Source organism: Schistocerca cancellata, chromosome 4, assembly GCF_023864275.1.
Source record: "Schistocerca cancellata isolate TAMUIC-IGC-003103 chromosome 4, iqSchCanc2.1, whole genome shotgun sequence".
In the NCBI taxonomy this organism is placed as follows: domain Eukaryota; kingdom Metazoa; phylum Arthropoda; class Insecta; order Orthoptera; family Acrididae; genus Schistocerca; species Schistocerca cancellata.
Window position 1 is genome coordinate 754,001,952 of NC_064629.1, and position 20,456 is coordinate 754,022,407.

Sequence of the window (20,456 nt, forward strand, 5' to 3'; positions counted from 1 at the left end):
TCCAGCAACACTCTTTTGAGTTTAAACACTTCCGCTGGCCACCAAACTCCCCCGATATGAACATTATTGAGCATATCTTGGATGCCTTGCAACGTGCTGCTCAGAAGAGATCTCCACCCCGTCGTACTCTTGCGGATTTATGGACAGCCCTGCAGGATTCATGGTGTGATTTCTCTCCAGCTTTGCTTCAGACATTAGTCGAGTCCATGCCACGTCGTGTTGCGGCACTTCTGCGTGCTCGCGGCGTCCGTACACGATATTAGGCAGGTGTACCAGTTTCTTTGGCTCTTCAGTGTAATACATTTATCACACTATGAGACAAGACGTTGAATACCTTCATGGAAAAATGTTGCGGTCGCCTACGGAACCGTGATTGTACCCAGTCAGGCGTGCATCTCTTCGTCCGAAGCAAATCAACGGCCACGACTGTCTTACTGCACAGTTCCAAAATATGGGAATCGCGTGAGGAGAAATTGGGGCTGTTTGGAGGATGTGTAAGTGCTCGCCAACGAAAATTCTGCAGCGTAGTCGAAACAAAAGGACACCTTGCAAAAAATTGAAGCAAATCGTGAAGTCCAAACACACAGGAATGTTGGCAGCCGGCAAAATTCTGTTGCAAGATAATGTCCACCTACATGTTGCCAAGATTCTTTCGACTACGCTGCAGAAGGTACGCTGAGAAATCCTTACACATCCTTCGTACAGTTCCGACCTATCCTCATGCGATTTCCATATTTCTCGTAGAAACAATCATGGCCGTCGATCTGCTTCGGACGTACGGGTGCACGCCTGACTGGGTACAATCACAGTTCCGTAGCCAAACGCAAACATTTTTCCCTGAAGGTATTGACCGTCTCGTTTCACAGTGGGATAAATGTATTAACAATTATGGCGATTACTTTTGAAATAATAAACAGTTTATTTATTTTTCCCGTGTTTCTCCTTTTTATTTGACTGCCCCATGTAAGAAAATTCTGCAGTAAACCACAGTTGTTATAATATTCTTGTTTCTTTATACATTTACAAGAACATACCTGATTCAACAGGAAACTATCCATGATCATTGCATTATGCTCATCTTCTTAACAGAAAATTCTAAACAGCGAACGTTAAAAAAAAAAAAAAGAAAAAATAAGTCGTATTCCGACTCATTAGCAGTGACGACATGTTACATAACATGTAATGTCATGTTTTCCATATGGTGGTGTGGAAATATTTTCTTTAGCATTTTTTCTTGTTGTCGACATTAGAATTTGTCTGTAATACTCCTTCATAAAAAGCGCCATACGACATGCAACTATTATGAAAGTGATAGAGACTTATCTAACACTTTTCTTATTCCTCAGATAACTGTCAACAGACTTTAAAAACTCCTATCTGAAACAGCCTTCGCATAAATACATAACTTCAAAATTTATTATTTTATGTGAAAAAAATTAAAATATTAGAAGATAAAAATTTTCACTATGCGTAGAATTTGTGTTGAATCACGTGCTCGGTTCTTGTTATTATAAATTATAGACTGGATATACCATGAAAAATGAAAATATGCACTACACTGGAATTCGAAGAAGAAATTCCTGCATATCTGTAGTCGCTTTACACAACTAGGGCATAGAGTATGGGGTCATATCCATTTTAATGGTGGTGATATTCCCACATACCCATCGGGAGAATCTCTCATCGCAGTGTTCGAAACAGTGTCACTGAATGTTTATTCGGTCCTGGAAGCGTGCTGTACTGACCGAAATGCTGAAAGTCACTGTTCGCAGTAAGCAGGAGATCCGAGTTTGAACTGCTGTCACACTAAGTTCCATTTGTCTTGACTTATAAATGATAGTGCATGCTCAGAATTTCTTAACGGTCGGTAGTACGTTTCTTGGAAGTAGCCGATTCAAATTTCCACCATCGGCATTTGGTGGACAATCGGAGAAGAGATGATGACGTGAAAGTTCCTGATCATCACTTTTAACGATTATGCTTCACTCAGTGAAAAATAAAGTTCGCATTTAATTTTGGTGGCAAAGTGTAAGGCAGTGTTGTAACGCATAAGCCAAAGCTATGCTGTGTCGTCTGTAGGATGACCAAATAAGGAAATTTTTCTGGGAGGAGAGAAACAAGATGCTGATTTCAAGGTTTAAAGTAAAACTGTCTAATATATTAAGATGGAACGAAACTAAATAACCTAAGAATTAAATTAGAAAGGGATAGTGCCGATATGTAAATTATATATGTTTCCAGAAATTACTGCAACCAGTCACCTCCATAATGGATAAAAGTTGTAAATTATATGCACGTAAGAAAGGATACAAGATACGAGAATAAATCCGTTTGAGAAAAGAGATGTGGGTGCCAGACGAGGAATATTAATGGAGCAGACAAGAGCTATCTTTGTCGTAGTAGCCGGCCGGTGTGGCCGTGCGGTTTAGACGCTTCAGTCTGGAACCGCGTGACCGCTACGGTCGCAGGTTCGAATCCTGCCTCGGGCATGGATGTGTGTGATGTCCTTAGGGTGGTTAGGTTTAATTAGTTCTAAGTTCTAGGCGACTGATGACCTCAGAAGTTAAGTCGCATAGTGCTCAGAACCATTTGAACCATTTTTTTGTTGTTGTTGTAGTGAGGCAGGCAAAGCGACGGACAGTGCGACGGCAGAGGTGGGGAAGCTGAGGGAGGAGTCCGGACGTGTCGTAGCGGGAGTTCGCGTCGTATTCACCTTTTTCTTTTTTGCAGTTAAAAGCGGGCTACATTTCTTGATTTGAGCATGAGTGCGCACCTTCAAAAACACATTACGTGTTCACACGTACTATGGAACATTCGCAGAAAGAGTTTACGAGTTTGCTACGTAAATCTGTGAACTACGAGGGTAATCCCAAAAGTAAGGTCTCCTATTTTTTTATAAGTACAGAACTCTGTGTGGCAGTTGGTCACACTGTTATGAAGAGTGCTTCACGCGCTGTGTGTAAACATGCGCACGCCGCTGTGAAGCGCTCAGTCTCGGCTTGGCAGTCGTTGAGAATGGAGCTCCCGTCGGATGTTACCGCCAAGTGCGAATTGCGCGCACTTCCGGTTTTTGAACGCAAAGGGCACTGCGCCGATTGAAATCCATCGCCAATTAACGGAAGTGTATGGTGAGTCGTGCATGGATGTCAAAAATGTTTGTAAGTGGTGTAGAGAGTTTGCAGCTGGTCGGACCGAAATTCACAACGAACAAAGGAGCGGGAAACTGTCATTTTCTGAGGAGAGAGTGTTGAAGGTTGAGCAAAGCATGCGTGGAGATCGGTGGATCACCCTGGATGATCTCTGCACGTTGGTTCCTGAGGTTTCCCGATGCACCGATCACAGAATTTTGACGGAAACATTGAACTACCGGAAGGTGTGCGCAAGATGGGTGCCACGCATGCTGACTGAGCACCACATGCGGTAACGAGTTGATACTTCTTTCTTCACCACCTTGCAGCCGAACAGGACAACTTTCTGGAATCAATTGTTACGGGTGACGAAACCTAGGCATACCACTTTACACCTGAGGCCAAGCAACGATCACGCCAATGGCGGCATCCTTCTTCGCCAAAGCCGCGTAAATTCAAACAAACGCAGTCTGCCGGTAAGGTCATGACAACCGTTTTTTGGGATCGGAAAGGGGTACTGTTGGTCGACGTTATGCCCACTGGGAACACAATTAACGCTGACAGGTACTGTGAGACTCTGAAAAAACTCAAACGGGCAATTCAGAACCGGAGAAGAGGAATGTTGAGCAAGAGCGTACACACTCTCCTTGAGGGGTACACGCTCACCCACACATCGCTCGGGAAACCGTTGCTTTCCTGCAACAGTTTCAGTGGAACATAATCACCTACCCACCCTATAGTCCTGATTGGGCACCCAGTGACTATCATCTGTTCCCTACGTTAAAAGCGATTCAGCTCCGACGACGAGGTAAAAGAAGAGGTTCATAACTTTCTGAACAGCATGGCGGCGAGCTGGTATGACATGGACATACAAAAACTGCCACAGTGTCTACAAAAATGCATCGACAGAAATGGTGATTATTTCAAAAAATAGCTAAATGTTCAAGCTGTAAACTGATGTAAACCATTGTAAAAATAAACAGGTCTATGTACTTATAAAAAAATAGGAGACCTTACTTTTGGGATTATCCCCATAACTCGTGGCTGTAGCACGAAGCCTGTAATAAGCATAAGAACTCGGTGAAAATCGCCCACACTTCGCTTCGACACCTACCCAATAGGTATTGTTTTCGGTACCCACAGTGGTCGTTGCAAATGGGGTAATACTTCTGTTGATTGTACACAGACTGCAGTTTTGAATGATTAAACAGCACTCCTGATCCACCCTCATCTATTCAGCTAGGTTATCTGCCTCCAGAATCAATTTTGAAGCACCTTCCCAGCGTGTAGACTAAGCAGACGCCGAAAGCTACGGAATTCGTGGGGATGCAGAATGAAGTAGTCGCTGCCGGTGAGCGTAACGCGGCGTCAAGATCCCTAAGCACTGAGTAATCTCCATCAGAATGGAAGAAAAATATTAGTGCCCACTGAGTCAACGTTTAACGCATCACCTATTCAGTTAATACTTCGGAGTTGACTTTAAATCTGACGAATTCCGGTTTCTATAAACCAGTTTAAGCTAAATAAAACTCTGTTGGTACCTAAAAGCATTACTCGTACCTTAATTGCTACTATTTCAAATAATCTGACTACTGGGGTACCTTCTCCTTTTCTTTAGCTTAGTAGTTAGGTTTTTCTCTTTATGTACGCGTGTATGTGGTTCCAGACTTTCTTGAGTCTGTAGATTGCCTGTCGGCATTGAACCTCTTGGCATTGTATATTATCATTTGAAATTGAGCAGTTTAGTGCACATGGTGACATCACTGTTCCAAAAATTAGAATTATTAACTTTTGGCAACTAAACAATTACTTGGAAATCCATTGTCTCTGACTGCGTGAAAGTTTGAGTTACACGCAAATGCGTCGTGGATGACAGGCTGTCGCCCCTCTATAGAAAGCGAACGCCATCTAGGGTGCGGGGTGGGAGGCCGTGCCACGATACTCTGTCCTGACAGGCCGAGATGCAGGGAACCTCGGGCAGGCGTTCGCGAGAAATTTGCTCGGATCTTGAAAGTTTGTAGGGGTGATAACACTGAGGCACTGAAAGCAATGTTGATGCCAAATTTGAGAAATAAAGGAGATGTAAAAGCATATGGCGAAGCCGGTACATACGTCTCAGCAGATCCTCTCTGTGGCCAGAAAATCCGCAATAATAAAGTGAGGTTAGAGTGATAATCATGTCAGCAGGTGGCTCAGGCGAGTTGGTCGTTCCCCAGGGCTCTGCATGCTACAGGGCCGTTCCTCCCACAGTCATCCCTCCCCCCCCCCCCCGCCAACCCGTTATAGTCAAAGCAGTAAACATAGGAATATCACCCCATTAGTCACCAGAGTGCTACCCCTAAAACGGAAAATAAGGTGTGGCAGGAAAAGGGGCTAACCACATCTAAGCACAACCAGAATAACAGAGGGATGGCTGAAGCAGCTGGCAAAGGAAGTAGTTTTGAGGGTCCCTCAGACACAGCATGCGGCAGGAGATTCCCCAAATCCAACTACACTACTCTCCCCTGAAAGTAGTTTAAGACATTATATTTGAGAAAATGGGAAACCAGTTAAACAGTCTATGAGTTGTCCGCCAGTTTTTGAGGCAAAGAATCCAGATCAAAACGAATGTTGGGTGTGTAATCCCTTCTCTAGCCAGACGGATGGCCAGTTCATTCCCTAGGATTCCCACATGACTTTGGACCCAGAGAAAGAAAACTGAGCAGGCAGAACGACGATGAAGTCATCAAGATTATAAATAGCGGATGTCAGGGGGTGACGAGTACCATCAATCAATAACCTCAAAAGTGCTCATTGAGACACTATAAAATAAAACATGGTCTAGGGAGGTCTGTTTAATAAGACACAGGGCTCAGTTAATGGCTATCAGCTGACTGGCAGGAGATGTAAAAGCATATCCTATCCTATCCATGGTGTTAGAAGCATCAATGTAAATGGTGGGAGCATCCTGGTACTCCTGAAGAACAGAGAGGAACAGACACTGAATACTCATGGAGGTGACTGAAACTGCAGGACCTTGTGGTAGATTTAATTCATGGTCTGGCAACTAACTACGGGACAGTGCACAGGGAAACATAGGGAGCACATTCTAAAGAGGTTAGACAGAGGTATTGGCAGAAACATCCAAAGCACATTTCAGATGGTAATCCCACCTGGGGGCAGGCATCAAAACATCGATCTCATTCTATCCAAAAAGAATTTGGTAAGTTGGATGATTAGGAACTGTCAGATGGCCATCGTATATATGAGCAAGATTTGGTATCATTGGAACTAAGTAGGGAAGATCCCTGCCTTAGAAAAGGAGACTGTCTACAGGATTAGTCCGGAAGGTGTCTGTTGTCAGTCTTACTCCACGATGGTGGACTGGATCCAACAGTGATACCTGCGCCGGTTAATATGAAGATTAGTGTGATCCAAAAAGATCCCAAAAGATTTCGGCTATGGACCAAAGAGTGTCAAGCTTTTACAGACAACTACTTTTTAGTTGACAAATATGGGGCAGCAATTGCAGTCATTTGTCAAAGAGGAGTGGAAAAAATCGGGACTGTGGAACAAAGTTTATGACACCTTGGAGCAGGCATTTGACTAAGACTACAGAGTGAGAGCTATGGCAAATGCAAAAGTCTTCGACACATAGTGTGAGGGCGACCAATGGCCCAACGGAGGTCACTAGCCCATTGATGGCGATGAGAAGAGTGTAACACTCAGCACAGAGCCCTGTGAGACGCCGTTTTCTTGGAGTTGTGATGAGCTGAGGGAGGTACCTATTTAACCCGAAAACCGAGCGAGGCAGCGCTGTGGTTAGCACATTTAACTCATATTCAGGAGGACAACGGTTCAAATACGTGTCCAACATTCAGATTTAGGTTTCCTGTGATTTCCCTCAATCGCTCTAGGCAAATTCTGGAATGGTTCCTTTGAAAGGGCATGAACGGTTTCCTTACCGTCCTTAAAACAATCCGAGTTTTCTTTTATGAACTAGTTATCGATGGGACGTTATACTCTAACCTTTCTTCTATCTTCTAACATAAAAAAGCTAGTGGGATGAAAACTGATGAATAAAAATTGGTACAGAGCCTCAAAAGCCCCGGCAGTGGAGAGTTAGTAAAATATAATGGCGCCAAGAAATGCCGTATGGCTTATGCAAGTCAAAAAAGATTGCAGTAAAGAATTGACGTTGTATTGCTGTTTCTGTCTGAGCCAAATACTCTGATGGATGCCACACTAATGCACAAAATGTCCCATGATTCGAGGTCCCAGCATAAGTGTTTGGCTACCATCCTTTTAAGCATTTTGCAGAGCACGTTGTTGAGATTAATCAGAAGTGGGTCGCAAGATGTACGGCAAGAACCAATGCATAGGTACAAATATCGCTCAAGGACAGATCCAGATCAATTGCTGATCTTAAGCGCCTCAGAGGACTATGGAGCTTGGCCCACAACGAGGATGAAGAGGCATAAATTCCCAAAGAGGGGTTGTAGCGCCCCCACCATTCATTCTTACTGTGTTTGGCTAGATAACAAGCCTTAGCACGAAGAAGCTTAAAAGTGAGAAATATCGCCTGTAAGGGATGTCATTTGAGACATTGCAGGACCATTCGACGAACTTGAGTAGCAATTGCAATGTCTTTGGTCCAACATGGCCCCAACTGGCTGCAGATGGGCCTGTAGAAAGCAGAATATGGTGCAGGTGATCGGTTCAGAGCTTTTTCCCACAACTATGTTGATGCAAACCTGGTTGATGCAGTTTGTCAGGGCGGAAGGGGATGAAGGTGACAACAGAGGTATACAACTATTAGTTGAATCTGTGAAGACCCCAGTATGGAACTTGGTCTTTTTGGGCGGTGACAAGGAAATCGTAGAACCACCAGAATATGGTCACTGTGACCATGATCGTCATGTAGTGACATCTGTTGTGAGCCACGAGACTGGAAGAAGAGATCACAAGGTCGATAGCCGAAAAGATGTCACGTTTGTCACTGAAATGGGGAGGAGCACCGCCATTGAGAAGACAAAAATCAAGAGCAGAAAGAAGCTTGTCAGTCAAAAGGTCCCTGCTAGATGATGTGCACTTTCCTAAAGGGGTGGTACAAACTGAAATCCCCGAGTAAAGGAAAACGAGGAGGGGGGGGGGTTGGAGTTGTTGGATTAAGGTAGTGGATAACTAAGTGTACTGCCTGGAAGAAAATAAACGTTACGAATTGTGATCGCTGGGGTCGTCTGCACTCTTACGCTTCCAACGTAGTATGGAGGGGAATCCACTCGCTGATGACATCAGTGTGAACCAATGTACAGACCTCTCCCGCTGCTCTCAGGGCCAGTAATGTTCGGACAGAATGCACAGTAAACTCGAACAGTTGGGTAATGGTCATCAGGGAGAGAAAGTCAGATCGCAGAACAAGAGGAAATTAGTTGCTGTAGTTCCAGAACATGACAGTAATATCCAGTACAGTGGCATTGGGGTGCGCATTGAGGGTACCCTGGTTAGGTGTGAAGCAGCCAGGTGGACAGGAACATTGTCACCAGAGGGTGTGGAACAATATCAACGAACATTGGCTCAGAATCCGACCATATGGGGGGATCCGGCACCACTGGGATCAATGGAGCAGCTTCCAGCCGAGATTTCTTCTTCTTCCTCTCTTTCACAACTTTTCGTGGCTGAAATTCTTGTTTGGACTGATCTGTTGTGGGTGTAGGAACGGAGGAAGTGTGGGCAGCTCTGAGACCCAAAATCCATGGCTCCTTCAGCCACTGACTTGTCTTGCGCCTCTGATCTGTGGATTTTCAGAGAGAGGGTTCCCGACAGGGAGCACTGTCACTGGCAGACGCTGGAGGAGGCACCTGCTTCTCAAGCCGAGAGCGGAAAGTGCTTCCCAAAGATAGTGTCTCAGCACCCACGACAGTGGAGGGCCTATACTTGCCATGGTTACGTTTATTTGCACAACTATCATATGTCGACGTCGAGAGAGTAAATACACCAAGTACCGCTGACAACCTGGTGTGAGCGTGTGGGTGCCATTCTGTCATTCTGCGCAACATATTAATCTGAGAAGTACCCTTTACCCTGTGGCTCCTGCAAGATGCAATTTCCACCCCCACAGTACTACAGAAGTCAGACAGACGCTTCTAACATTCTAAAGGGAAATGCCTGAAAAACTTTCAGCAATAAATATCTTCTGGAGTGGTCCACTGTAAGGAAATGACACAAAAATTCACAAAATTTCTTATGTAACTAGTGGGCTACTTGGGTACTGGAGTAGTGCTAGTTAGTGTGAGAAAAACATGAAACTAACGAAAATTATTATTTTTATATTCTGAGAAATCATAATGGCACTTTTACTTATGAACTGAACAAGTTATTGCCGGGTTCTTTTTGGAATGTGAAATTACCTCTTAAGGATAGGATTCGCTAATGAAATTTCTATACAAAGTTTAAGATTGTTATTGACTTGGCAGAATGGCTGAGAGCCGCACCTACTCAACTTGAATAATTATCCGTTAGAATGTTGCTAGTTACGGTCGAGGCTGTCGCATGTGAAATGCAGTGAAGTGTACTATTGTGGAGGAAATATGGGGCTAGCAAGAGTTGTAGCGCACAATACCGTAAGCTGTGATGACTGCTGTCTGCGCCGCTCGCTGCTGATCAATAAGATAACTCTCATCCTATCTGGATTGACCTTCGCCAATCAAACTCTCCCTACACCTTGATGAAGTCAAGGACTCCTATTCGCCCCTAGTCTAACTACTGGCGTGGTACACCGGTCAGATAACCAGTCCACCGCGATGCCACTCAAAAATTCGCTCGCAGGTGTTTAACTATAGCTCTGTCCGTTCACACCGCACAATAAGTGTGGCGGCCAACACAGTGAACAACGCTTAATCGCAAGGATTCAATATGGAATCGCACTCCGATTCGCTCTCGACAGAGGTGCTCTCCCAGTGAAGCACTGAGAAGAGACTTGTTCCTCGCTCTTTGAGTATACGTACAAGCGCGCACGCTCTCGTTACGTGTTCTCGCTCCAAGAGCGACAATGGAACGGCCCCTCTCCACGCCAGATGTGAAGGGGTATCTTTCAGTCTCTTCCATTACTCCTTCAGCTCAGGGCGTCAGAAATATCGTCTGCCAATCGGCATTGCTCTTCTAAAACGGGAGAATGGCGTTTCGTTTAAGGCGACCAATCCGGAAATCTGTAGCATCGGCGTTTGGCGTTTGGCGTTTGCTGTCTCCCTGTGAAAACCTCTGAAACTGTGTGCTATGTTTGTGAAGAATGTTTAGGCTAGGGGCTCCCACACAATGTAGCGGAATTTGCTTTTAAGCCGAACACGGGGTCGTTCTCCCTTTCACTCGGGCAAACGCTGTCTGCTCTACGGGTGGTCGCCGGCCGACGTAGGTAGGTTGACTCGTCGTCTGAAGGGACTGGCCTCCTGGTGTGCGGTGTGCCTCTCCCGAACTAAAAGCTTTTGCGACCGTTGTGTCTTGAATGTGTGTGTGTGTACGCCAGCCTCGAGTATTTCAACCTCGGTGCGCACTTGCGATTTACTTGTAATTTGCATATTGTTTACGTGAATCCATACAACATTGACTTTATCTTATCGAGTTTGAGTTCGAATGAAGCGTCTTGATGTGCGGAATATGATTGTGAGGGCAGAATATGTAAGCAATGAAGGTCAGGAGACCACGACGTCTTACACTGGCCACAGTAGCGGCAAAGATCGATGTCGTTGGGGCTGGATACAAACGATCGTATTTTTTTCCATGGTTGTGGTGTGTAACGCTAACACGTACATCACCAGGCTTTCATCAAGAGAGTAACACCCAGAGCTGGGTACAATTTGCTGTCTGAATTCAGATGGAACCACTTTGTAACTTTCCAAATGTAGACAGTTCGCCAAATATGTTTTCAATGTTATCCACAAACATTGGTTTAGTAGAAAGAAAGGACCTTCCACCTGTTTGGGTCCAAACAAGAACTGTGGGAATAACTCTCCGCATGTTGCTTTGATTTCCTCTCATCGCGTAGCCAAGGAAGGAAAGTTCCTAGGGTCACAACAATGGATACTAAATTGCGACAGAATGTTAAACTCTTTCTTCCTTCCTTCCTTCCTACAAACGGCGGTTCAACTAAATACCTAGGTATTACAATTACGAACAACTTAAATGGGAAAGAACACATAGAAAATGTTGTGGGGAAGGCTAACCAAAGGCTGCGTTTTATTGGCAGGACAATTAGAAAATGTAACAGACCTACTAAGGAGACTGCCTACACTACGCTTGTCGTGTGGGATCCTTACCAGATAGGACTGACGGAGTACATCGAAAAAGTTCAAAGAAAGGCAGCACGTTTTGTATTATAACGAAGTGTGGGAGAGTGTGTCACAGAAATGATAAAGGATTTGGGCTGAAAATCATTAAAAGAAAGGCGTCTTTCGTTGCGACGGAATCTTCTCACGAAATTCCAATCACCAACTTTCTCCTCCGAATGCGAAAATATTTTGTTGACACCGACCTACATAGGGCGGAACGATCACCACGATAAAATAAGGGAGATCAGAGATCGTACGGAAAGATATAGGTGTTCATTCTTTCCGCGCGCTATACGAGATTGGAATACTAGAGAATTGTGAAGGTGATTCGATGAACCCTCTTCCAGGCACTTAAATGTGATTTGCAGAGTATCCATGTAGATGTAGATGTAGAAAAGTATCCCAAGAGACCCCTCGCTGTGGGATCCTTGGAAACCGAGTAATGTAATTTAATTTCGAACTTTAAACATGAATCTATAAAATTCTCCTCTGTATGTATGTTAATGTCACTCTCGTACATCAGAGTTCACATAAGTAATTACATTTCCAACATAGGCAGATATGTTGCTTAAATTTACACGTTACAAACTAATCAGTTGGATGAATTAGATTCACATATTTGAAATATAAACGTACGAAAGTTCATTCAGTAACGACTAAAAGAATTTATTTTTAATTTACTCACTTTTCTTCGAAGTCGGCTGGTGAAATGTTATCGACTTTTTCTACATGGTGCACACCAACACACATGGAACAATTCTCTGGTGGCCGGAACACTTTGGTCATGATGTCCGGTGCTTGGATGGTACACTGCAACAACAGGAATTCACCCTCTTTGTGAATCTGTGAATAATTCAAAATGTCAGAACAAATAATTGCAAATAAGCAAATTTATTTCATTGTTTAGTTACTCCTTATGTCTAATGTGAGTATCATTCGGTTTATGGTCACGTCAGGTTTCTCTATGCTCAATTTGATGCGATCACAGAGACGAAGTGAGTTTTACACACTGTTTTCTTCATTGGTTTCTTAGTCACAACAATCCTCAATATCTCACCCCCCCATGTCACATACCTATCATCAAATATAACTGCAATGTTTTTATTGTGTTATTCAGTCCAAAGTATGGTTTGATGCAGGTTTCGAAGATACTCAATGCTGACAAGCTTCTTCATCTCGGAATAACTACTGCAACCTACATCCTTTTCATCCTGCTTACTGTATTCAGCTCCTCGTCTCCCTCTACAATTTTTACCCCCCCCTCCCTCCCCCACACTTCCCTCCCATTGTAAATTGGACGGTCCCTTGATGTCTCAGAATGTGTCCCATCAAATCGTTCCCTTCGTTTAGTCAAGTTCTGCCAAAAATTTCTTTTCTTTTCAATTGTATTCAGTATCTACCCATCCAATCATCAGCATTTCAAAAGCTTCTATTCTCTTCTTGTCTGAACTACTTACCGTTCGCGTTTCACTTCCATACAAGGCTACACTCCATGCAAATACGTTCAAAAAAGACTTTCTAACACTTAAGTTATATTCGAAGTTAATAAAATTCTCTTCTTCAGAAATGTTATTCTTGCCACTGCCAGGCTACATTTTATATGCTATGTGCTTCGGGCGGCCAACGGCCTTGCCGCAGTGGTAACATCAGTTCCCGTCAGATCACTGAAGTTAAGCGCTTGGATGGGTGACCATCCGGTCTGCCAAGCGCTGTTGGCAAGCGGGGTGCACTCAGCCTTTGTGAGGCAAACTGAGGAGCTACTTGACTGAGAAGTAGCGGCTCAGGTCTCGGAAACTGACATACGGCCGGGAGAGCGGTGTGCTGACCACATGCCCCTCCATATCCGCATCCAGTGGCACCTGTGGGCTCAGGATGACACGGAGGCAAGTCAGTAACGTTGGGCCTTCCAAGGCCTGTTCGGACGGAGTTTAGTCAATATGTGCTTCGGCCATCATCAGAAATTTTACTGCCCGACTATTACTTTTAGTTTCTCATTTCCTAATCTAATACCCTCAGCATCTCCTGATCGAATTCGACTACGTTCCATTACCCTTGTTTTGCTTTTTTGGGTGTTCATCTTACATCCTCCTTTCAGGACACTGTCAATTTCGTTCAACTGCGCCGGCCGGAGTGGCCGAGCGGTTCTATGCGCTACAGTCAGGAACCGCGCGACCGCTACAGTCGAACGTTCGAATCCTGCCTCGCACATGGATGTGTGTGATGTCCTTAGGTTAGTTAGGTTTAAGTAGTTCTAAGTTCTAGGGGACTGATGACCTCAGAAGTTAAGTCCCATAGTGCTCAGAGCCATTTTTTCGTTCAACTGCTCTTTAAAGTCCTTCGCCATCTCCCACAAAATTAAATTGTCATCGGCAAACGTCAAAGTTTTCATTTCTTCTCCCTAAACTTTAATTTCCTCTCCATATTTTTCTTTTTTTTTTCTTTAGTGCTTGCTCAACGTACAGATTGAATGGCGTCGGGATAAGCTGCAACACTCTCATTCCCTTCTCAACCACCGCATCCTTTTCTTGACCCTCGACTCTTATAACTGCCGTCTGGTTTCTGTACAAGTTGTAAATAGCCTTTCTGTCCCTGTATTTTACCTCTGCTACCTTCAGAATTTTAAAGAGAGTATTTCAGTCGGCACTTTCAAAAGCTTTCTCAAAATCTAAAGAAGTGATAAACGTAGATTTGCCTTTCCTTAACCTATCTTCTAAGATAAGTCGTTGGTTCAATATTGCCTCGCGTGTTCCTACATTTCTGCGTAATTCAAACTGATCTTCCCTGCGGTTGGCATCTACCGGATTTTCCATTCTCCTGTATACTAGATCGAATAGTTTTCTTGTAGCTGGCTTCCCCTAGGACATTAGTAGTTCTGAGGGAATTTTATCTACTCCGAGGGCCTTATTTCGTCTTACGTCTTTCAGTGCTCTGTCGAATTCTTCTCACAATATCATATCTCCATCTCGTCTTCATCTACATTCTCCTATCTTTCAATGATATTACCTTCAAGTACGTTTCGCTTGTATAGCCCTTCTATATTCTCCTTACACCGTTCAGATTTTCCTTTTTGCTTAGTACTGGTTTTCCATCTTTGCTTTTGAAATTCACACAGCTGCTTCCCTTTTCTCCAAACCCCTCTTTAATTTTTCTGTACGGGGTACCCATCTTTACACTAGTTACGAGGGTTGGAACTTTAATAGTGCCAACTATTTGTTTACAGCTCGTACAAAATAGATACATGTTTCAAAGTTTTACTGACCTTCAAAGTAGTCACCAGCATTGTGCATAAACCGTTGCCAGCAATGTGGAAGTCGTAGGATACTCTTAACAGTGACAGTTCGAACGACGTGGTCTATTGCCCGATGAATTTGTAGCAGTTCAAAAGCGAATGCCGTGAAGTGTTTCCTTCAGTTTAGAAATCGAGTTGAACTCACGATGGCTTAAGTCAGGGGAGTGCAGTTGGTGGTATAGCACTTAGCAGCCCCATCAGTCAAACAAATCAGTAACAGCTTGCACTGTACATGCTTGAGCATTGTTCTGCGAAATGATGGTCAGGTCCTGCAGAAAGTGTCATCACTTCTGTCTCCAAGCTGGTAGTAGGCTGTGTTCCAAAAATGAACAGCATAGAGACAGAAGTGATGACGCTTTCTGCAGGATCTGACCATCATTTTGCAGGACAATGCTCAAGCACGTACAGTGCAAGCTGTTACTGATTTGTTTGACTGATGGGACTGCTATACCACATACTGCACTCCCCTGACTGAAGCCCTCGTAAGTTCAACTCGATTTCTAAGCTGAAGGAAACACTTCACGGCATTCGCTTCAGAACTGCTACAAATTCGTTGGGCAATAGACCACGCTGCTCGAACTGTCAACACAACTGGCACTACTAAGAGCATCCTACGCCTTCCACATCGCTGGCAACGGGTTATACACAATGCTGTTGACTACTATGAAGGTCAGTAAAACTTTGAAACACGTATCTGTTTTGTACGAGCTGTAAGTAAATAGTTGCCACTATTAAAGTTTAGATTTAAGGTAGAACGTCCAGAAATGCAGCCGTGAAAAAGCTTATTACAGGTACAGGTGCATTGGAAACAGTCGTTCGACCAGTTCTCGAATATTATTTTTCATTCCGGCTCCTTTACCAAGACGGATGGAGTGAATAGTAAATAGGCACTAATCGTCACGGGCTTGTGTAGTCGGTATGCTAATATCACGGGTTATCTAGTCAGCATGAGCATATCACGGAAATGAACGGATTAGGACACGGGAAAGGGGGGGCATTGGTACATTATGTTACATCCGCCGCACGGTCAATTGTGAAGTATCGATGTGAAACAGTATTCATTGAGCCACTGTAAATCTGACGTATCTCGAAGATTAGATAATAGAGAGACTTTGAAAGTAACTGGAAAACAAAACGATAAACTAATTTTTAGTTTCAACGGACTAACAAGGTCAGTGATATCCTTACCAAAAGATTAATGAGCATTCAGTATTTACAGACTTGCTAACAGCAGAAGTGAGAGGATTTCAAAGTGGCAGTCAGATTACTTTGCTTATGAGAAGATAATATACAGAACTGAAGTCAATAGGCGAGGATGGGAATAAATGCAGGACTAAACAAAATAATAACTGACTATTAAATTGAAAATAAAGTTTTTTTTCAAAAGTGTGCTCTTGTTGTCATGAGCTCCTTGTTTTACTTCTAAAAGCAGTCACTTTTGCTGCGTGTCCCGTAGAATCAAAACTGTAGTGGTCGATTTATTCGGACGGTCAATCTCGATGTTGCTGAGCCTGTTACGTATGTAGTGGTCACGTTCTATGATTTTTTTTTAGGAAATCGCACAATGTAAAATTTAAATATAGTTAATACCTATTGGAAAAATACTCTTGCGTGTAGAAGCTGGAAATAGAGAAATAAAAAGTCTGAAGTGTGCAAGCCGCAGGAATGCGATGTAGATGCATTACAAAAATTTTTACCCCATTAAATTTCTCTCTCTCTCTCTCTATTCGTTTAGTCGGTTCCGACTCTTCATGACCCCATGAACCAAATCACGCCACTTTTTCCTGTCTTGCACTTTCTCCCGTAGACCTTCCAGGTTGGAACACATTGCTTCTGTGATGCCATCGATCCATCTCATCCTCTGACGTCCTCTTCTTCTAGTTCCTTCAGTCTTCCCCAGCATTAATATTTTTTTCCAGCGAGGCATGCCTTCGCATTGTGTGTCCAAAGTAGGTCAGCTTTTGTTTTAACATTAGACCTTCCAGGGAGAAATCTGGTTTTATTTGCTCCAATATTGATCTGTTGGTTCTCTTTGCAGTCCATGGAACTCTAAGAAGATTCCTCCAACACCACAATTCGAAGGAGTCAATTCTGCGCCGTTCAGCCTTTCTAATGATCCAGGTCTCACATCCATACATCACAACTGGAAAGACCATAGCCCTCACAATACGGATCTTTGTTGCTAGTGTTATATCTCTGGACCTTATAAACTTTTAGCCCACAGTAAACTCTGTTATGGTTACCCATTTCGGAGAATTCCAGAATGGCTAGTTTTAAACTATTTAGGAACTTAAAATTCTCGTAATTCATTTAATAATTAACGAAATTTATTTACTCTCTAGGGAGGTTAGGGTGGATCCGTTAGCGTGTCCTACGTATTTCAATTGCGTGTAGACGACAGCCCTCTCATTGGCCCTCAGGAGCTATCTCTTCACGACGTTGAATACAAGAAGTCTCAAGCTGAAAAGTCATTGCAGATGTATAAGGCAGAAGTCCTGATCATGACACCTAATGTACAAGTGTGTGTGTGTGTGTGTGTGTGTGTGTATGCGCACATGTGCATCCGCGCGTGTACGAGCGCACGTTTCCTCGTAGCCCCGGCAAACCTCGCGTATCGTATGGTTCAAATGGCTCTGAGCACTATGGGTCTTAACATCTGTGGTCATCAGTCCCCTAGAACTTAGAACTACTTAAACCTAACTAACCTAAGGACATCACACACAGCCATGCCCGAGGCAGGATTCGAACCTGCGACCGCAGCAGCCACGCGGTTCCGGACTGAGCGCCTAAAACCGCACGGCCACCGCGGCCGGCTCGTATCGTATGTATGACATTAAAATTATTGCCGACCGAATAGGGAATGTAGAAAGCGTGTGTGTGTGTGTGTGTGTGTGTGTGTGTGTGTGTTGGAGGGGGGTAGGCGCTCAGGGACACAGTACGTACAAGAAAAGTAATAAACTGGTCAGGAACAAATTGGAGAAGAATACGTATTTACGACTGTAATAAAAAACGTGGGGAAAACATGAGATTGTCATAAAACAAAGGAACAAATTGGCTGTAGAAGTGGGTATTGCACAATGAACTATTTGCTAGACGTGAACCAAATTGTACGACGGAGCAACGAGTAGGACTTTGCACTTTGCTTAAGATTTATAGATCTTGAGAAAGTTTGTCACTCCGTTTCAAAAAAAAAAACTTGTACTGACCACTCATAAGGAACAAGATATTGATACAAACTGTTTTCGTAAACTGAATAAATACGTCAGCGTTACAGTTTCCAGAAATGCAACATGGTATAAAAAAAGGGACTGCAAACTACCATAGAGATTCTCAGCAGCCTCAGTTGCCTAAAAAGCGAAAGCGAAGGAAAAATACATGTTAATGGAACACATTTAACAACCTTCGATTACTGACCACGTTGTTCTGTTTATTTATAGTGCAGACGAAACATGAGCAACGAATGGAAGAGAGAAAGTTTGAATGTAGGCCTGAGAATAAATTCTGAAGAGATTACACTAACGTAATAGCAAAATAATGAAACAGAAGAGCAATTTTGATAATTAAATTGAGTTTTCAAGGCTACTCTTGCAAAGTGTCTGAAACCAAAACTTTACCGTCAGTGCGCACAGCCAGTTTCGATTTATGACAGTGGAATACTTATTTATGACTGTAATGAAAACGAAACAGAAATGAAAGGACATAAGGCCAAGCGAATGGCTGGCATATGGACCAATGAAGTTCCCTGCATGATTCCAAGAGATAAGAAAAGCCCGCGGTGACGAGCTGGCGCAAGGTTGGTGGATGACATTAGGAAACAAGTAGGACTGACGTAAATACACGGAGAACTCTAGAGGAGACCTTTGTCCGCAAATGGCTGGTGTAAGCAATGATCAGCATTTTGCGGAAAATGTTTTTCAGTACTTATTACTAATCTTAGCTGGAACTAAGTAGCTCACGTAACTAGTTCCACACCGATGTACGGCCGAAACTCGTTTAGCAGCGCTCATTAATCCGTGGTTCCGGTTCACCTAGATTATCCTTTTTAAATTCAGCAGCTATATGGTATTTAATATTTCGGAAGTAATAGCGACAACAATCAACGGCGACAATTATTAATTTAAATTCACTCGCCGCCATACGTGCATGGTGGCGCATATCAGTTAAAAAGTTAACATTGAGCTGTACAGTACTGTACTGGAAAATGACAACAAAGGGAAACAGCGTAGTAGTGTTCATGGGCAGAAAGATAAAATAAATGCCGTGTGGCTAGGGCCTCCCGTTGGGTAGACCGTTTGCCTGGTGCAGGTCTTTCGAGTTGACGCCACTTCGGCGACATGCGCGTCGATGGGGATGAAATGATGATGATTAGGACAACACAACACCCAGTCCCTGAGCGGAGAAAATCTCCGACCCAGCCGGGAATCGAACCCGGGCCCTTAGGATTAACAGTCCGTCGCGCTGACGACTTTTTTTTAATCTCATTTTGTTATACACTCCTGGAAATGGAAAAAAGAACACATTGACACCGGTGTGTCAGACCCACCATACTTGCTCCGGACACTGCGAGAGGGCTGTACAAGCAATGATCACACGCACGGCACAGCGGACACACCAGGAACCGCGGTGTTGGCCGTCGAATGGCGCTAGCTGCGCAGCATTTGTGCACCGCCGCCGTCAGTGTCAGCCAGTTTGCCGTGGCATACGGAGCTCCATCGCAGTCTTAAACACTGGTAGCATGCCGCGACAGCGTGGACGTGAACCGTATGTGCAGTTGACGGACTTTGAGCGAGGGCGTATAGTGGGCATGCGGGAGGCCGGGTGGGCGTACCGCCGAATTGCTCAACACGTGGGGCGTGAGGTCTCCACAGTACATCGATGTTGTCGCCAGTGGTCGGCGGAAGGTGCACGTGCCCGTCGACCTGGGACCGGACCGCAGCGACGCACGGATGCACGCCAAGACCGTAGGATCCTACGCACTGCCGTAGGGGACCGCACCGCCACTTCCCAGCAAATTAGGGACACTGTTGCTCCTGGGGTATCGGCGAGGACCATTCGCAACCGTCTCCATGAAGCTGGGCTACGGTCCCGCACACCGTTAGGCCGTCTTCCGCTCACGCCCCAACATCGTGCAGCCCGCCTCCAGTGGTGTCGCGACAGGCGTGAATGGAGGGACGAATGGAGACGTGTCATCTTCAGCGATGAGAGTCGCTTCTGCCTTGGTGCCAATGATGGTCGTATGCGTGTTTGGCGCCGTGCAGGTGAGCGCCACAATCAGGACTGCATACGACCGAGGCACACAGGGCCAACACCCGGCATCATGGTGTGGGGAGCGATCTCCTACACTGGCCGTACACCACTGGTGATCGTCGAGGGGACACTGAATAGTGCACGGTACATCCAAACCGTCATCGAACCCATCGTTCTACCATTCCTAGACCGGCAAGGGAACTTGCTGTTCCAACAGGACAATGCACGTCCGCATCTATCCCGTGCCACCCAACGTGCTCTAGAAGGTGAAAGTCAACTACCCTGACCAGCAAGATCTCCGGATCTGTCCCCCATTGAGCTTGTTTGGGACTGGATGAAGCGTCGTCTCACGCGGTCTGCACGTCCAGCACGAACGCTGGTCCAACTGAGGCGCCAGGTGGAAATGGCATGGCAAGCCGTTCCACAGGACTACATCCAGCATCTCTACGATCGTCTCCATGGGAGAATAGCAGCCTGCATTGCTGCGAA

At 44.6% G+C, this 20,456-nt stretch overlaps 1 protein-coding gene across 1 annotated transcript in view; it reads right to left on the reverse strand.

Moving 5' to 3' along the window:
- The window catches only part of LOC126184427 (uncharacterized), a 433,983-nt gene that overhangs the window by 124,993 nt on the left and 288,534 nt on the right, over window positions 1-20,456 (reverse strand). Inside the window, exon 2 of the mRNA XM_049926817.1 lies at window positions 12,117-12,241. Within this exon, the coding sequence (XP_049782774.1) occupies window positions 12,117-12,217 (101 nt within the window). The 5' untranslated portion in view covers window positions 12,218-12,241. The remainder of the gene's footprint in view (window positions 1-12,116; window positions 12,242-20,456) is intronic.